The sequence below is a fragment of the Lipotes vexillifer genome, unplaced genomic scaffold (assembly GCF_000442215.2).
Source record: "Lipotes vexillifer unplaced genomic scaffold, Lipotes_vexillifer_v1.1 scaffold2094, whole genome shotgun sequence".
In the NCBI taxonomy this organism is placed as follows: Eukaryota; Metazoa; Chordata; class Mammalia; order Artiodactyla; family Lipotidae; genus Lipotes; species Lipotes vexillifer.
In genome coordinates, this window is record NW_006790887.1 from 1,355,819 (window position 1) to 1,374,906 (window position 19,088).

The 19,088-nt window shown below is 44.0% G+C and overlaps 1 protein-coding gene across 1 annotated transcript in view; it reads right to left on the reverse strand.

Moving 5' to 3' along the window:
- Positions 1-19,088, reverse strand: part of ESYT2 (extended synaptotagmin 2) — an 86,862-nt gene that overhangs the window by 2,465 nt on the left and 65,309 nt on the right. The window contains exons 12-19 of the mRNA XM_007463993.1: positions 18,850-18,898; positions 17,685-17,774; positions 17,167-17,262; positions 6,742-6,816; positions 5,481-5,567; positions 3,702-3,851; positions 2,084-2,472; positions 829-927 (exon numbers count right to left, since the gene is read on the reverse strand). Coding sequence (XP_007464055.1) covers positions 829-927; positions 2,084-2,472; positions 3,702-3,851; positions 5,481-5,567; positions 6,742-6,816; positions 17,167-17,262; positions 17,685-17,774; positions 18,850-18,898 — 1,035 coding nt within the window. The remainder of the gene's footprint in view (positions 1-828; positions 928-2,083; positions 2,473-3,701; positions 3,852-5,480; positions 5,568-6,741; positions 6,817-17,166; positions 17,263-17,684; positions 17,775-18,849; positions 18,899-19,088) is intronic.

Genomic DNA, 19,088 nt, shown 5'->3' on the forward strand with positions numbered 1-19,088 from the left:
GTAGGGTGGTGGCATTTACTACTGAAAAGCTCCTCGTGTAGGTGGAGCCATGCCGCTCAAACCCACGCTGTTCAAGGGTCAGCTGTCCCTGCAACCACTTCCAACTGTTCACTTGTTGATGGACCGAAAGCCCACGAGGGAGAGTCCTCTGAATCAGACTGCTGCTCCGGAATCTCACATAGTAATTATCTCGGCAGGAGGAACATAGAAGGTGCTGAATAAATAGGTAGTGAAGCGAACTCGACATTTATATAATCATGTTTCTAAGTGTTACTAATTTTACTTTCCTGTTTCCACGCCTTTTTATAACGTCCAAATATTTCTATCACATATTTCCATCACAGCTACTAGTGAGACAATCAAGTCACATAAAGGAAAATAATCAGCGCCACACCATCATCAGTCGTCAAATACAAACTGAAGCAACACCGTTGTATCACATTACGTTTACCGAACCGGTACAAACCGCCCTGCTTGTGGGGAAAAGAGCTCCTGTCAGTATCCCACAGACTTGCCTGAATTCTCTGAATTGTTATAAATCCACTCCTGGAAACTGAATCCCCAAAAGACACTTCACTAAAAGAAAACTATGCTTATTATAGTGTTGTAAACGTTCAACCACAGGGAATGTTTTATGAACTGCAATATGGCAGTTTAAGGGAGTGTTACAAAGCAACCAAAACGGTTAGTAACAGAAAATGTTATGAAACAAGGTTAAGAACCTGAAAACCAGGACTACAGTATCTAACTGCAGTATCGCCTACTTGCTCTCGTCTGTAAATGAAACAAACTGCTGTCCGTGACGCGAGAGCCGAGAGCCCGGCTCACCTGCAGGAGTGCACGACCACCACCAGCTTGTTCCTCTGCGAGCTGTGCCGGACGGTCAGCTGGATCTGCCCCAGCGGGGACTGTCCCAGGGTCGTCCCACTGAGGAAACAAAGCCGAGAGTAAGAGCACTCCTCAGACAGCACAGTGGCCGTGAGCACATTCATTCACTCAGACAAGCGGGAAGCAAAGCACCCATGAACATGAACCTAGTCTGAACTTCTGGGTATGAACGGACCAGCTGGATTCATATTTCCTCCGAGGGTTCAATATAACCCAACTGCTGACAACCATGTGGCCCAAAGTGAGAACAAGACACAGGCGTCTCCTTACAAGCATTCACTCTTCAGAGTTTCTGAAGCTACGTCTACCCTAGAACTGCCCAAATCTGCGCTCCTTTCTCAGAGCCCCTTGCTGGGCACCTCACGGGTCGTCTGATGAGGTCACACCCCCTCCCCTCCATCCCCATCTCAGGCTGAGGCACCAGCTCCAGGACAACCAATGACGGCTCTGACTCAGCTCCGAGATCTTCTCGGTTTCTCCCCAAATTTAGCTCCTGGGAAAAACTGGTTTCTTATTTAAAATTCTATTTCTTTCTAGAGCAAGGGAGAGACAGGGACTGCTTCCTTTCTCCTGAAATTGCAGCCACGAACAGAGCTGCTCTGCGCATGGGTTACGGCCGCCTGCCCCGGCTGAGCCCCGGACCACAGGCTCCACACCTCGGCCTCTGCTCCATGCTCAGCACACCGCAGGGCAGCAAAGAGGAGACCGCCCCAAAGGGCAACCCACTCCCCCTGCTAAGAGGAAAAGGCTCACGTCGGAAGCTTTGGGTAACTGCAGACTTTGTCCTTATCTAAGGAAACCACGGACACGCCCATGACTCACGGGGCATAAGTGAGAAATCCACACAAACATCCACAGACAGACAAACCCGCTGGGTGGTGAAATGGGTGGGGGCCAAGCATGAAAGAGCAGGGCCTGTTCTCACGTGACAAACGTGTCCAGCTTCCGCCAAGCCTTTCCACGTCAGGTCAGCTTTAGACTCTGCCTTTCTGGTCTGAGGATCCCCCCACTGTTCCTAAGCTTTAAATAAGCCAAATACTAGGCCCTGGAAAATGGCAGGTTTACTTTGAAAGCCAAAGGCTCGGTGAGCGAAAGGGCCACACTGCCTGAAAGCTGTTTGGCTTATGACCGCGTTCCCTCCCCACAGCCCGCGGGTCAAGCGCCGATTCAGCAAGAGCAAGGGGCGTCTAGTTACTTCTCAAGCTGCCGCAACCTCTGTCGCAGCTCCTGTGTGGCGACGGGCAGCGAAATGTCTGAGGCGATGCTTGGGGTGGGCTCCTTGATGGAGACGTGGCTGGGGGAGCCGGTGCTGCCGGCCTGGAGGCTGGAGGAGCTTCTGCCCAGGTCCCGCGGACCCTGCGGGCTGGCCTCTGCGGGCTGGGCTCTCTCTTCCACACCTGGCTTATTATCGCAGCCCCCCATGACCGGCGTGGATGGGGCTGTGCTGCTGTCACCAGTGCCTGGCGATGCAGACATCTGAGATCTGACAGATATTTTTCTCCCTTCCTTGGAAACAGAGGGTCGCTTTACTTGAGCTGAGTGCTGGTGGTCTGGAGACCTTTCTTGCTTTTCAAGGTGGAGTACCTTGAGGTGAAAATAGATACAAAATTAAAACGGGTGACACTGGTAACAGCCTCATACATGAACAGCTTTAGAGATACTCATTTGCAAACGTTTCTTTAAAGCTTGGCACAAAACATGAAAAACAATCTAGCCTCTCTGTTCAGCTATCCTACCATATTACAGAAAGTGTAGAAAAAGGCACATGCGGGTAACCGTCACAGCACCGCGTGGTGCAAGCCACACCTCTGTGCATCTCTCTCTGGCCTCCTCCTGTCCACTCTTCTGCACAGTGGTGACAGCTTGACAGTGGCAGAGCCCGAGCCACAAACCCCAACCTACACTGACCCCTATCCTACCGTCTCCACCAGCGACCGGGGAAGGGCGAGGCTGCCGGACCCCTAGGGTTGACATGGGAGCAACACCTCCCCGCTTTGCTTCCTTTCACATTAGTTCTGAGTGTGCACATGTCCCTGAGCAGTCTACACCCTGCATTGGGGGTCACCCCGACGGCCTGAAGCTTCTTCCCGCTTTTACCAAGTAAAGCTGCAGCCAACGCCCCCAGTTCTGTGTTATGACCAGGAGTCAGGTTTCCAGAGAAAGGGCTCTGTGGTTTACAGCTGAAGACACTGAAGTCCCTTCTGGAAAGGCTGTGACCAGGCACAAGGAGGCCGTTTCCATCACACCTTCCACAGACTAAGTTTGTTTTACTTTAAAAAAAAGTTGGTTCTGCATTTTAATTTGCATTTTAAAAATTAGAGAGTTTTAGCATTTTCCCGTATGTTTGCCAGTTTTATTTTCAGCATTTCCTTAGGTACTTACAAATGAATCATCGTCTATTTTGGACAATATTTCTCCTGTAATCTCTACCGTCTTGCAGAGTTTTTTTAAATTCTTTTTTCTGAATGACCTTTGAAAATTTAACATTAGCAGAAAACTTTATTGATCCAGATAGCAATACTTTCTGGACAAAAGGATTAAAAAAAAAAAAAAAAATGCTGGTGGGATTCATGTGAAAGCCCAAGGAACAATTCCGGGCCTGCTCAAGCGACCTGGAAACTCTGCTCTGTCGGTGTCGGAGTCCAAGCCCTGGTCATCTCTCCCCTGAGCTACATAGCCAGCAGCAATGTGAAAACTCACACTCCCCGTAAAGCACGTCCCTGTCATCCTTGTCCTGCGCCCAGCACCGTGAGCACCACAGGCACTGCCCACCCAGGACCCTTCCCCCAGCCGCGCTCTGGAGACAGCAGTACCCTGAGGGCGAGCTTCATCTTCAGCGAGCTGTTGGGGCCTGAGTTACTGAGCTGGAACCGCTGGTTCAGGGTCATGTCCTCGCAGGCAAGCAGCTGGCTGAGAGGGATCCTCAGGTTCCCCAGGCAACACTGGTGCTGCTCATCTTTCACCTGCCAAACACGACAGAGCGCTCAATGCTGGGGATGGAGACAGAAAAACCCAGGAAGGCCCCAGGCCCCATCTTCGGCCACCTCCTTCTACATCCTGTCGCCATGCACAACGCAGTAGGAAACCCCATCAGGGAGACTCAAAACATTGCAACAAGTGATGCTACAGTGCAGCCATGTCACAGGGCCGGTCATCTCCCAATCACACAGTCATAATGAGCACGAAAAAGAGAAAAGCCCGTTCGAGGAATCCATTACAAGGACCCGACCCTGAGCTGAGAGGCAGCAGTCCACACAAATCTGAATATTAGAAGGAAATGTCTTCAGTCCTGTGAAAACGGTGACAATACACATGCCCGGTGGTGTGCCAAGTTCTCGTGGTGACCCTTGTTCATGGAGAAAACCCATTTCTAAGTTTCTTTTAAGACTTCTACTCAAAATGTACAATATCTGCTTTAACTGCATGACAATTTCTGGCTCCTGAATAATAACCTTCAGCTTTGCCTCTGCAACAGGAACCACTCCTGTTAGGTTGCTGCGATACAGGTAGTTTAGCCAAAAGGGGTAAGAACTTTGGTGGTTTCATAGGCTCTACAGCAATGATCAAGTAAGTTAACTACACGTAAAAACCGAACAGCCTGATTGCTTATTGTTTAAACTGTAATCGCAAAAGCATTTTTTAATGAAATAACTAAGTTTACAGAACGTTAAAAATTATTTTTTTAAATCCGAGGTCCAGTTACTATAGATTGTGTTAGGAGGAGCGCAAGCATTCTTTGTTTTCAAGGTGACCCCACCTGATTGTTTAATTGAAGCACAGTTCATAGTAGTACATCGGCTCCAGGTTACATAAAGCGAGTCGTTAACTGTAGACTGTTCTCCACGTAAAGTCATTACAGAATAATGGCTCTAGTTCTCTGTGCTGCACAATACACCTTTATTGTTCACTTACGATGCAAAAACTCTTAAACTTTTAGCAAATTAAATTGAACATGTGAAAAGGATACTACATCACAAGTGGGGTTATGCCCAAATAAAGGTTTGTTTGCAAGGTTTACTCATGTTAAATCTTGAAAACCAGTAAATGTTTGCAAGATGTAAGATTTAAAAGTCAACACTGCATTTCACCATATTTACAAACTTAAAAAGGGAAATCACGTGATCATCTCAATACTTGTAGAAAAGTCTCTGACAATATTCAACACCCATTCATGACAAAAACACTCAGCAAACCGGCAGGAGGAGTAGAAGGAAGTGAAACACAAAGGCTTTGCCCTTAGGATGTCGAAGGAGGCAAAGGTGTCCACTGACGCCGAGGCCGGGCTGGCAGCGAGGAAGGAACAGGAAGGGAAGTGTCATTACGAGCAGTCCCCTGAGGTATCCACACGGAAGCGACTAGAATAAGCACGTCCGGCAGGGCTGACAGTGGTGCCAACATGTGAACACCAACACCCACTGCACCTCTGGATGCCAGTAACAGTCAGTCAAAAGTTGAAAATTAAAAACTGACAGCCCCCCGCCTGACACCTAGGGCATGAACACATCTGGTGGGCCCACGATGGCAGTTCTCCCTGTGTTGACTATGTGACGCAGAGATACAAACACAACCACGTAAACATGCAAATCACTTACCTCCACCTCAAGCTCCTGGCGCTTGGGATTGTGAACGAAGAAAGTGAAGTTTTCCTCCCACACAGGTTCATTGGTTTTGTACCGAATCTGAAAGAAATATCCAAAATCAGCTCTGGGATATTTGCTGTGGCAAAGCACTACCATACTGTGTTTATCGAGTATCGCACATGGCAGCTACAGATGACACCCATCCTCTGGGCTGTCCTATCATGAGTTAACTGTGGAAGGTCCGGAGCGTGTCAGCGGATGAGCTGCCAGCAGCTCCCAGCCCGGGTCCCAGCCCCCATGACAATGCGCCATCTGCATGTGTGGTCCTCACTCCACGACCTCCCCAGGCCGGCGGACTGCTGCACGTCAGGAAGTTTCTTAGATTAATGGTTAGCAGTTAAAAAAAGGGAGGAAATTCCTGAAATGTTTCCTGAAAGTAGCACATATTATAGCAACAGCAATGCCCTCTCTCAATTTTTGAACAGAATCATATTCGTTGAACAAGTCCCCTACATATGAACCTTCAAGCTGTGGACTTTCAAAGACGTGAATGTGTATCCGGTTCCAGAGAGGAACCAGAGCCTGTGCCGTGCACGTCAGGCGGAGGGAAACTGCAGCCTGCCCTCTGGCTCCTGTTGCTGACGACCCCTCCTCTCCCGCCACCAGTCGGTCACTCTTCTCGCCTGTTCCCTCGATGCCAGCCCCTGGATGCCAGCTGTTGGACTGTACTACTGTACTTTTCAAGGTACTGTATTGTAAGATTAAAAATGTTTTCTTTATTTTGTGTGTTTGTTTTTTATGTATTATTTGTGTGAAGAGTATTATAAACCTATTACAGTACAGTACTATATAGCCCATTGTGTTAGTTGGGTACCTAGGCTAACTCTGTGGGACTTAACGAACAAATTGGACTTACGAACTCACTCTCAGAAAGAAACTTGTTCGTATGTAGGGGACTTCCTGTGCACTGCTGGTTGTCTTTTAAACAAAATATTAATAGGACATTCAAAGGAAACTTAGAATTTGTCCCATGTCATCTACCCATGAAATCAAGCAAAAGCATAATTAACATATTCATGTCACTTTTTAATGTTACTTTTAAATGAATATATTTGATACCAAATTAAGTAGCTGGTTATCAAACAACTGATTTGAGAAAACAAAAGAAAGACTCATAAATCAATGGTCTCGATGCCTGCGCCACCCCCAACTGGTGACAGCGACAGCACGGTCACAGGGAGTGAGTGCCCCAGTCAGACTGCCGGCGCCTTACCTTGCTCTCCTGGGCCTTGTGACCAACTGACATTTGGACAAGAGGATTTGGGTTGCTGTTTATTTTCTTCCCTGACTATCCAAAAACAAAAAACAGATAAAAATCAATAAACACATCTTGATATGGGGATCACTAAAAATGGAATTATTGGCTTATATTAACAGTCATTTCTATTTACTTCTGATACTTCAGTTACAGGGAGTACCTAGGCACAATTTAACTGGAAAACAATTAATTGCTAACACACCCCAAAGCCATAATTGTATCTACATAAAATAAATCAAGAAAACTTGTAGGGCTTCCCTGGTGGCGCAGTGGTTGAGAGTCCGCCTGCCGATGCAGGGGACGCGGGTTCGTGCCCCGGTCCGGGAGGATCCCACATGCCGCGGAGCGGCTGGGCCCGTGAGCCATGGCCGCTGAGCCTGCGCGTCCGGAGCCTGTGCTCCGCAACGGGAGAGGCCACAGCAGTGAGAGGCCCGCGTACAGCAAAAAAAAAAAGGAAAAAAAAAAGAAAAAAGAAAAAAAAAGAAAACTTGTATTTGCAAACAATTTTAAAACGTTAAGGTCTTTAATTTTTTAAAGCAAGCAACTTTGGAAAAACGGAATCTTCCGAAAATCTTTAATGTTAATTCCAGCTCTCAAAACTTATTTTACTAGGGTAACAAAATGAATAAAGTGCAACAAATGGAAACAGAAAAGCACAGGAAGGACAAATGTGAGAGTGTGTGATTCAGAACAGTCTTCTGGTTGGAATCGTAAAAATAATAAAGTGTCAGAGGCAGGTTTTCACGTTTTTAATTTAGTATCTTCTGTTCAAACATGTAGCTATCAGATTATCGAACCTTGCTTACCAGCTGCTAAGTAATTTTGACTGGAAGAATAAACGTCAATCTAAATCGCATTTAAGCAAATACAAGTGCAATGAGAAAAATTCAGGAATAAGAAAAAATGGTAAGAAGCATACTTTAGCACAGACAGCTGATAGAAGAATACATAGTAAAATGCAACATATATGGGACATGAGGTTTATTTATAACTTAGCCCCACAAGAAGATGCTGTTAAAAATTTGTGTTAGTGGAAATTAATTAGAAGGTCACAAAATGTTTTTAAGTTAAATAATTTTAGAGTCAATCCTCAACACTGCAACGATGACAGAGGCGTCAAATTCATGATTATTGGAATAAAATATTACTAGCCCAAACCTACTGCGATAATCTAGTTTCTGGTTCATCTTTTTGATGTGAATGAATTCTGCAAAATGAAATAAACACTGTTAACGAAAACCCAAGGCTACAGACTACGGTGGGAGAACACGACGTCCCCCCGATCCATCTCTCCTTCTTCCCTTAACACGAGAGTCCTAGCGTCACAGCTGAGCACAAATCCTCTGTGACACAGATTCTATTTCCGAATCTCCCTTGTAGTCAGGTGTGGCCCTGTAACAGTCTGGGGAGGTCTGGCCTTTGCTGTGCCCCCCTTCTGGCTGGAGGCATTGAGCACTGCGAAGCCACAGGCCAGAATTCTGCCACATTCAAGGGAAATAAACTTCTGTCTTTACTGAAGCTACTGCTACTCTTGAGTCTTTGATACAGAAGCTGAGTTTAACTAATACACTTACTTAATCTCTGAAAAAGTAGCCATTCATTCCTAGAGGTTTACTGTAGCTCATCAGTTTCAATATACCCTCCCCCCACCTTTTAAACTTTCTAACATCACTGAAAACAAAATGAAACTTACAATTGATGACTTTAAGCACCTGTTTTGAGCAGATTATAGTGGAGTGGTAGTTATCACTGCCTTCATCAATTTATTTTGCTTATATTTTCCTTCTGTGTGTGCATGTGACATGATAAAAATCTATGTTTATCCTAAGTCTAAAAATTCTTTCAGTAAGTATAAAATAAACACTATCAAACCTTAACTGGCACCTTATTTTCTTTCCTAGCAGTACATAAAATAATGGTGTACAGTTGTCCCTCAGCATCTGTGGGAGGCTGGTTCCAAGACCCCCCAGGCTACCAAAATCCGAGGATGCTCAAATCCCATCTATAAAATGACCTGGTTTTATCCTCCATATAATTTAAGTCATCTCCAGATTACACATAATACCTAAAAAAGTGTAAATGCTATGTAAATAGTTGTAAACACAATGTAATGCTGCTGTTTGGAACTTTATCTGTAGATTTTTTCAGGATATTTTCGATCCTTGGTTGGCTGAACCCGTGGATGCGAAACCTGCATCCTAAAATGGATGATGTTTTGGATTCTATGAAATAAGGTTAAATCAGTGACTAAGTTTTCTATCGGGACGCAATATTCAAAATGCATGAGCACAAGTAAGACACACAAGGTATAATGAAAATATAAGCGTTTAAGTCAGACTGTGTTGAATTTAAATCTTAGCTTTTTACCACTTGATTACTGAGATCTACGTATTTATTTGAACCTCAGTTTTCACATCTATAAAGTGGGCATAATACCATTTCCAGAACTCAGCTGTTAGGCTTAAATAATAGAATAGCAATTAAAAATATATATTATGCTCGCTACACTGGGCACTTTTACATGCATGTATTTATTAGTTAATGTACTCAACACTCCCATACAGAAGAGAATATCACTACCACTCTGAGTAACAAACCAGGGAGGACTCAGCAGCCTGCTGCTGGTCCCACTGACGAGCAGTTGTGCTGGGATTCAAGCCCAGACAGTCTAGCCTAACTGGAGAGCCTTCATTCTAACCATCACGCTCTGTGGGTCAATAATCTTCAGTTATTAAAGAAATGGTGAGCGAAGGCTATGGATATGATTCCTCCCAGTGTTTTGGTGAGGATCAGGTATTTCTTTTTTTAAAAAAAACATCTTTATTGGAGAATAATTGTTTTACAATGGTGTGTTAGTTTCTGCTTTATAACAAAATGAATCAGCTATACATATACATATATACCCATATCTCCTCCCTCTTGCGTCTCCCTCCCACCCTCCCTATCCCACCCATCTAGGTGGTCACAAAGCACCGAGCTCATCTCCCTGTGCTATGAGGCTGCTTCCCACTAGCTAGCTATTTTACATTTAGTAGTATATATAAGTCCGTGCCACTCTCTCACTTCGTCCCAGCTTACCCTTCCCCCTCCCCGTGTCCTCAGGTCCATTCTCTACGGCTGCGTCTTTATTCCTGTCCTGCCCCTAGGTTCTTCAGAACCTTTTTGTTTGTTTGCTTTTTAGATTCCATATATGTGTTAGCATACAGTATTTATTTTTCTCTTTCTGACTTACTTCACTCTGTATGACAGTCTCTAGGTCCATCCACCTCACTACAAACAAATCAATTGCGTTTCTTTTTATGGCTGAGTAATATTCCATTGTATACATGTGCCACATCTTCTTTATCCATTCATCTGTCAATGGACACTTGGGTTGCTTCCATGTCCTGGCTATTGTAAATAGAGCTGCAATGAACATTGTGGTACAGTGAATCTTTTTGAATTATGGTTTTCTCAGGGTATATGCCCAGTAGTGGGATTGCTGGGTCCTATGGTAGTTCTATTTTTAGTTTTTTAAGGAACCTCCATACTGTTCTCCAGAGTGGCTGTAACAATTTACATTCCCACCAACAGTGCAAGAGGGTTCCCTTTTCTCCACACCCTCTCCAGCGTTTATTGCTTGTAGATTTTTTGATGATGGCCATTCTGACTGGTGTGAGGTGATATCTGATTGTAGTTTTGATTTGCATTTCTCTAATGATCAGTGATGTTGAGCATCCTTTCATGTGTTTGTTGGCAATCTGTATATCTTCTTTGGAGAAATGTCTATTTAGGTCTTTTGCCCATTTTTGGATTGAGTTGTTTGTTTTTTTGATATTGAGCTGCATGAGCTGCTTGTAAATTTTGCAGATTAATCCTTTGTCAGCTGCTTCATTTGCAAATATCTTCTCCCATTCTGAGGGCTGTCTTTTCGTCTTGTTTATGGTTTCCTTTGCTGTGCAAAAGCTTTTAAGTTTCATTAGGTCCCATTTGTTTATTTTTGTTTTTATTTCCATTTCTCTAGGAGGTGGGTCAAAAAGGATCTTGCTGTGATTTATGTCATAGAGTGTTCTGCCTACGTTTTCCTCTAAGAGTTTTTTAGTGCCTGGCCTTACATTTAGGTCTTTAACCCATTCTGAGTTTATTTTTGTGTATGGTGTTAGGGAGTGTTCTAATTTCATTCTTTTACATGCAGCTGTCCAGGTTCCCCAGCACCACTTATTGAAGAGGCTGTCTTTCTTTTCTCCACTGTATATTCTTACCTCCTTTATCAAAAATAAGGTGACCATATGTGCGTGGGTTTATCTCTGGGCTTTCTATGTGAACAGGTATTTCGACTACTCCGCTAACTAACTAGTACTCCAAAGGAGTAGGCCACCTCGCCTCCTGAGTGTGGGGTGGGGTTAAGGGCTCACTAAATGCTGCATCAAAGCAGAATATGCCAGTCTTCTTCACTTCTGAAATTTAACTTATTCTTCTGGATGAAACTGATTAAAAACCATTCCTGATTCCTTTGGATAGAATTTTCTTAAAGCAACTACATTTAACCCCTCACCCCCCAAAATATTTAAGTCTAAAATGCTCAAAGAAATTAGAAAAAAATAATAAAACATTTGTACGTCATAGAAAACCTTTAACAATTTAGCCAGAAAATACATGCTCATGTCGTTTTCGGGAGTGGAGCTTAGTTTTCAATATACCTCATTTAATGAGATTTAAAGCTTCTTAAAAGATCTGTCACCCAAACTAGCAGCACCAAAAGCCACGAGGTCACTGACTCAGAGACAGCCCTGACTCAGCATATTGGAAGAGGTGATTTTTTAATGGAAAGTCACAGTGCATCGGGCATACGTTTTAATCATAATCTAAAAACTGGTTAAGATTTTAAACAGAACTTTACTTCACCATTTGCACAAATTCAAATCGAATTAAAGTACAGATGAGTTAAAACCACCTTAGATACTGCTGCCTAAGGCCAACAGGACAGAAGTCTAATCTACCATATTGGTATTTTGTAAAGTTTATCGTCAAAATCGACTTAAGTTCTTCTAACTACTAATTCTTTGACAACAAAAGTAGGCTCTCCACAACTAAACAAGCAATTACTCTATTACTTTGGGAAGAATTTCTCAATAAACCGATAAAGGTTAGAGCATCATCTCTTTCAATATGTTTTAATTAACTTTCGAAGGGAAAACTATTAGTTTACCTTTAAAGCTTTCTGAATTGCAGCCTTCTTCAAGACATCAGGGTTAAATTCTAATGGGTTACTCTTTCAAGTCAGAAGAAAATGAATACACCAAGGGTTAATAAAACATGCAATGAGGAGTTTATGTTAAGGTTAATAACATGAAAATTTACAAAAACAACAACAAAAAATCTTTAAACAAAAACCACCAAGAATTACACAAAGAAACAGTATAAATCATTTGTAAAAGTATTCTTTATGCCCAAGATTTTATCTTAGACTAAACCTTTATAAATATCAAAACGTATTTCCTTACCTTCTATGATTACTGTTCTTTTACTCCCCCACCCCTCCTGTCTTTGGGATTTGAAATTTCCAAGAGTGAAACTTGAGGAAAGGGTTCTATTTACTATCCTTTGCTTGAACAAACCCCTAAAATATCAACCATAATTAACCTAAAGGTTTTACCTAAAGTACAAATGAATGGGCCACAGATGCCCCAACTGCTCTCAAACCAAATCATATCCTATAACACCAACCCCTACTTTTCCTCCTTCTGAACTTTACCTTCTAGTGGAAAACCACAGCAGAGATGGGACCCGATCTATTTCGTCCCCCATTCTTTTCCAAGCACAAAATGCAGAGGCTGATTAGATCACCTCAAAAGTTCCTCCTCGCTTTAAAGTTCTATTATTACAGGTTTTATGTCCTACTTTTATTGATTTTTAAAAACTCATTACTTTCTTGCCCTCAAAAGGGCAAGACTGAGTTGTTTTGCAAGATCCTTTGAGGATTAACATTTAAGGTGAAAAACTTGATCACTTCATCAAGTGATCACTTGATCACTTGAGTTGTAATTAACTTCAAATTGAATTCTATTCTTTATGAAGCAGCCTGAAACACCAGCCCCAGCAGATGCCCCTAGAGGGTGGGGCCAGGCTGGGCTGGGAACTGCTGCCCTGAGCTGTGAGGACGGACGATCTGCGGGCATCAAGGAACCTCTCCTGTAGCTAACTTTGCAAGGATGTGACCTGTACTGTGCACCTGTTATTCAAAGTGCATCAAGTGAAGTGAAACAAAGAGAGAAGCCATGGTGGGTGTCAGGGGTGCAAGAGGAGCCTGTGGGCGTGGGAAGCTGCACCGGCCTGGGGTGAGACAGATCAGGCTGCTCAGGTGCGCTCGGTGAGGGCCCAGCATGGGGCCTCCAGACATCACTGCACCGTCCACTCTGGGGCTGCTCACTGTAAGTGGGGGCAGTAACAGTAACCTGCACTTTTTTTAACTGAGAGCTAAAATCACTTTCACAGAGCACCTAGAAGCATCACACCCAAGGGTCTCCATGTTATACAGCCAACATTTTTACGTATAAAGTGGACATTAGTGCAAACACCACTCCCCTCAGATAAACCATATACAGCACTATGAACTTACAAACTTAATGAAGTGGTAACAAATTCACTTTATACACGGATGGACCAGACAGGAGGGTGGAAAACGTGGGCTCTGGGTCACACAGCTGTGCTCAGATCCTGGCTCTGCGGCTTGCTAGTGGCAACCCTGGGTCTCTAATCTCAGTGCCTCATCTGAGAAAGGATCCTGCCAGCCTGAGACTCAATGAGCTGTGCACGAAGAGCCCTTGGAAAGTACTTGGGAAATGCATGTGGTCATGGAGGCCTCAGGGTCTGAAACTGGCCTCCGGGGGTCAGAAATCACCCTCTCGTTCCTCCGGCCAAAAGGAGGAGGCCCGAGTGCTAAGGCCACAGGATAAAGAGGCCGTTCCCAGCTTGGGAGAAAGTCCTGCTGTGCTGAGGCTTCCAGACAGGACCACTGGTGGAAATGCACTGGTGAGGCTGAACATGAAGAGAGTTTTGAGCAGCAAAATGTAAGGGAGTGACGGGCTGGCAGCAGCCCAAAACTGCTACTGGAAATAGCAACAGGCTCAGCCTTTAGGGACAACTGACAACTGATCTCACTTCACACTGACAATCAAAGGGGAGAAAAGTGATCTATCTATTCGAATTTATTTTGTAGGACATTTTGTCGATTCCTACACCTGAATCATCAAGCAGAGCATGTGGTTTTGGTAATGTGGGAGGAAAGTTAGTTTGGATAACCCAGCCACGTCTTAGCTGAATATTACAAAGCAATTTAAAAAATCCTGACACAAGTTCAGAAATATTTCCTTTAAAAGAAGCAGTTACAGAAAACAGTAACTCATGCAGCTGAGCAAGACTGTCATTTACAGCAGCTTACAACACAGATTTCCACTAGGAAACACCTGGAAGTGACAGAAAACAGCTGCTGATATGCATGACTGCCCTCATTCTGACCTCCCAGCAGGTGGGCAGGGGATGTGAGGAGACGCAACAGCAGCTCACCCACTCTTCAGGGGCTTGACTGTCCTCATCTATAAAATGGGTCAAAAACGCCTATTCTTTCAGTTTTGCTCTCCCCCTGCTTTTTTATTTTTTAAATAAGAATAAACTGAGAATGTATGCGGAAATAGAAATAACAAATTAAAATGAAACAAATGAACTTTAAGAATCTCACTAGTTATTGAATTAAATCAATAATTAGTTTCTAGACTAATGACTAAGCCATTGGTGGCTTTCTCTGACCCCAAAGCAAGTGAAAATAACTGCTAAAAAGACCAAGAAGAGTGCCAGGAATCAAGGCACTAGAGCAAGGCCTCAGGGAAACATATGAGATGAAAATCAGCTTCCCAGATAAAGGTAGAAATGCTCAATTATCCACCCCAGGAAATTCTTTAAGTTCCTTAAAAGAAGTGAATCATAAACTCAACATGTTTTTGCACCCTAGGAGCTCTGGTTAAATGGGGAGGGAGAAGGCGCGTTTTCAGAGCAGCAGTGAGTTTCTGTCTTCACTGACTGTCCCCAAGGCCACGGGGGACTTCATGGAAAGCCAAGCTCTGACACTTCTGTGTTTGGTCAGGAGGAGAAAGTAGATTTAAGGAAGTTTTTTGAAAGCTTGCAAAGAAATATTTACATCTCACATTGAGATGAACCATAAGAAAATCCATTTTAATCATTATGGCTTCACTACTTTTTCCTCAGATGATTTTTTTTTTTTTTTTTATTTTTTAAGGGCCAGGAGCAGCGTCAGAGCCCAAGGCTCCTCCATGGCTCATGGGGTTTGTCCACCTCGGTACCAGATGCAGTCACCAACATTAGTTAGAGCAGTGTTACGTTTCACAAAACAAGCACGAAAGAAACATGCCCAGTAACTGAAATCATGCAAGAAACTGAAAAAGCATGCATGTCATTCCACCACTGAGCAGATGGCATTGAAGTTACAGTCCACATTCTAGCAGTCTCCACCAAACAGAAGGAAGGAAGAACACTGAGAACTCACAAATAGTGCTCTACAGACTGAGGCAGTATTTTCACAAAACACTAGTCCCGACGCTCGCCTCTCTTTTAAGTAGCCACACCCAAAGTTTCCCTCGTAGATACTCTTGGGAAAATGGAAATGGGAGAAGAAAGCAAAGAATGGTGGATTGTGGTCAATGAAGGCACAAGAGCACTAATAACCAGGATGCAACAGGCAGAGTCAGAGAATCACGCAGAAACGCAGGAGACGGCACGCACTCCCGTGGAGACAGGCCCAACCGGGCAGCGGTTTTGTAAAGATCCTTTGCCTTTGACGGCCAGAGCATACCTTCACGCACAAAGTGCCCTTTTAACAGAAGGTTGTACAATCACTTTTCTTTCTGTCTTTTGCTTACATGATGTTATTCAATTTTAATTTAATGTGACAAAACACACAGTTCTAAAGAGAGGCCGATTCCCCACTACTTTGCTCTATATCCTAAAATACATAACAAATTCACTTCCATCAGGCATTATGAAAGACTTTAAAACATTATTGTGGTTAAAAGCAAAAAGTTCTACCGTACAAGTAATTCTGCAGAAAGGTTAAACGTTCACTGAAAGAAAGAGTACAATTATATACATTTATACACACAATTGTTACATCTTCCCAATATGAAAAAAATACGATCAGATTTTAATCGTTAAAAACTTTAAATAAAACACAGAGATGCCCAAAATACATTGACTCTGCTTGTGAACAAAGCCCAAGTAATGCACAATTTTAAACCCCTGAGAGGTGCTAAACAGAATCAGGGTGTGCATTTCACGAGGTAAAGGAACAGCATGGTGCGATCACAGTGAGGTGAGATGCCCAGACGTCCACCCGCACCAAGGACACACCCTGGGGGACTGTCTACAGGTGTACTTGGGTGACCTGGAACCAGTATCATTTCAGGAGGAAACACCCTTCATCTGGAGGTAGTTGTCTTTCTTTCAGCAAAACTGGCCTCCAATAGTGAAATGGAACAAGAAAGCCCAGCTATTGAACAAGTGAATGGGCACTCAAAACACATTATCAGGGCTTCCCTGGTGGTGCAGTGGTCGAGTCCGCCTGCCGATGCAGGGGACGCGGGTTCGTGCCCCGGTCCGGGAGGATCCCACATGCCGCGGAGCGGCTGGGCCCGTGAGCCATGGCCGCTGAGCCTGCGCGTCCGGAGCCTGTGCTCCGCAACGGGAGAGGCCACAACAGTGAGAGGCCCGCGTACCGCAAAACAAAACCAAAACTAAAACCAAACAAAAAAAAACATTATCAAAACGATAAACACTGATCACGAGCACACTAGCCTCAGTGTGGAGGCGAGCATCACACCAGGGCTTGATCGACCCTTCCCACGCTTCTAGTCGTTGTCTATAAAAACGCTCTCTACAGTGAAATGACTCTGACGCCCACGAGGACAAGCACTGCTCTGGGCCAGAAGCCATGTGTGCAGGGAGGGGATCACCCGGCGCTGCCCCATCACCCTGCTGTGCTACTTCCAGGATGATGCCAAAGGGATACAATTTTCATCTTCAGGCACTAAATTTTAATAATTAGTGATTCTCTAGAGAAAATCTTCTTCTCTAACTACCAGGTGTATTCTTTTCCTATGTACTGGAGATTTCTTCTTAAAACATGTAAGATAATTCTGACCATCCTGGATAAACATAAAATTACACTCATGGAGGAAATGCACATGTATCCCTCTCCACTGCTGCTCTCTTGGACTGGAGTGAAGTGAAAACACAGCAACAAGAATGGGGACATGGCGTGGGCGCGGCTGAACACAGCAGGATCCACTGCCAGGAAACGAGCACCCAGTGGGCCCTTGCGAAGGCACCTACCGGGAGGTTCCTGGCTGAGTCCAAGTACAAGATGAGCAGCGAGGAGGACAGCCCATCATCGGCTTGGTCTTTGTCAGCTCTGATGTCTGTCAGCACCTACAAGGAACGGAAAAAGCTTCAGCAGGTGGGTTTCCAAGGTTCCTAACTATTTCTTCCTGATTATGTCTGTAATCCTCAAGAAAATAAGAAAAGTGGAGAAATAAGCATCTGATATATGCAATACAGAGAGAATGAACATAAGATTCTATTCAGATCAATCAAACAAAGCACTCGGGTCACCTGTGGCTCTTCAAATCCCTATACAATAATCAAGCACAAAATTTAAAGATCTCATAGAACAGGCGAGAATGACCTGTAAAATTCCATTATCTCTAATTTATCCCTGATGCTACTGTAGTGATTTACAGCACAGGAGTCAAAATTATTGCTGTATTTTTTTTAAGTGAGCAGCAGCACAGTTTAAAGGTACTAATCTTAGCGATCAGGAGTGCAGGCTGTCATGGGACCCCATCCAGCACCTTCTCGAGGTTTGAAGCGTCTGGCATGAGCGTGAGCCACTCCAGTTTCAAGTGCAGCTTTCCTCTGAGGACCTCGTCCAGGGTGAACCACTGCAGAGAAAGCAAGACAGTTCAGCCAAAGTCCTCCTGGATCAGACACGCAAACTGAACAGTCTCCACAAACGCAGAAGGCCTGAGTCCTGCCACCTTTAGCTCCAGGCCTGAGAACCAGCTGCTGGCCCCAGGCACTGACAGCAGTGGTCGCTTTGCGTGTGTTAACTCACTGACTCCCAATTCCACCCCCGATTCACACGCAAGGACTCAAATGTCCTCTTATACCACCCAACACTGTCAGGCTTTTACGTATGGACTTCCATAGAATTTATGGGCCAAGAGAGAATATAACATTGATCCCAAGTCTGAATTTCAATATCAGACACATTAACAGGTCTGTTTTTCCTCATCACTATATACTAATAATTAGTATACACTTGTTTCCGCTTAAAAGCCACAAAGCAATTAATCGAGGATGGTCCCCAGACAGTATTAAGAAGAGAGTGCCCCGAGTGCAGGGCTTTGTCTGCTCTGCCCGTCACTGCACACAGCACCTGGCACACAACATGATAAACTGCAGATACCTGTTGAGTGTGTGCTGACGTGCATGGGAAGGGAAACATGTTACTTTGAAAGCAGATCTCAGCTGTGATTTGGTTAATTACGCTTTACTTATCCAAATCTTACCCATCTTTTAGAAGCCACCACAAACTTCCTTTTTTATCCTTTTTATTCTGATAGCAATATCTTGCTTGAAGCACGTCTGTTGTTGTCAATTCACACTGTATTTGTGGGTATCTTTCATGGGACAATTTCTCATCAACTGCACTGTGCCAGCTCTGCTGTGAACTCCAACTATCTTTAAAATGCCTGTTATTGGGGAGTTTCTCCCAGATTCTGCCCTGACTCCGAAGGAGAGCGTGCCTGCCTGAAACAAAGTTGGTGTGTGTTTGGATCCTCAGGAATTTCGAGTGTCTGGTAGGTGCTGACTTCTTTTCACTTTGCTGTTACTAGAAGGCCTAAGTCCTCAACGTCTGTGAGCGGATGTTAAGTTCTCAGACCATCAGGTGGCGGTGGCAGCAGGTGCTCTGTCAACACTCATGAAATAGAACAATACTCAAAGGAAACTTACTTCATCTAAAAGGCGCTCCTTTTCAACTTCAATAAGATCAATCATAAGACTATAGAAATAACAATACAACAACTTTAGAACATAGAAACACACTTCTTACAACTGAAATAACCTTAAGCATTAGTCTATGAAAAGGTACTCCAGAAATGCAATGAAATGCTAGTTTATCAAGAAACAGACTTCTTCCAAAAGCTTCCCCAAGCTTCCACCCACGAGAGTGAAGCGAGGTAGGGAAGAGC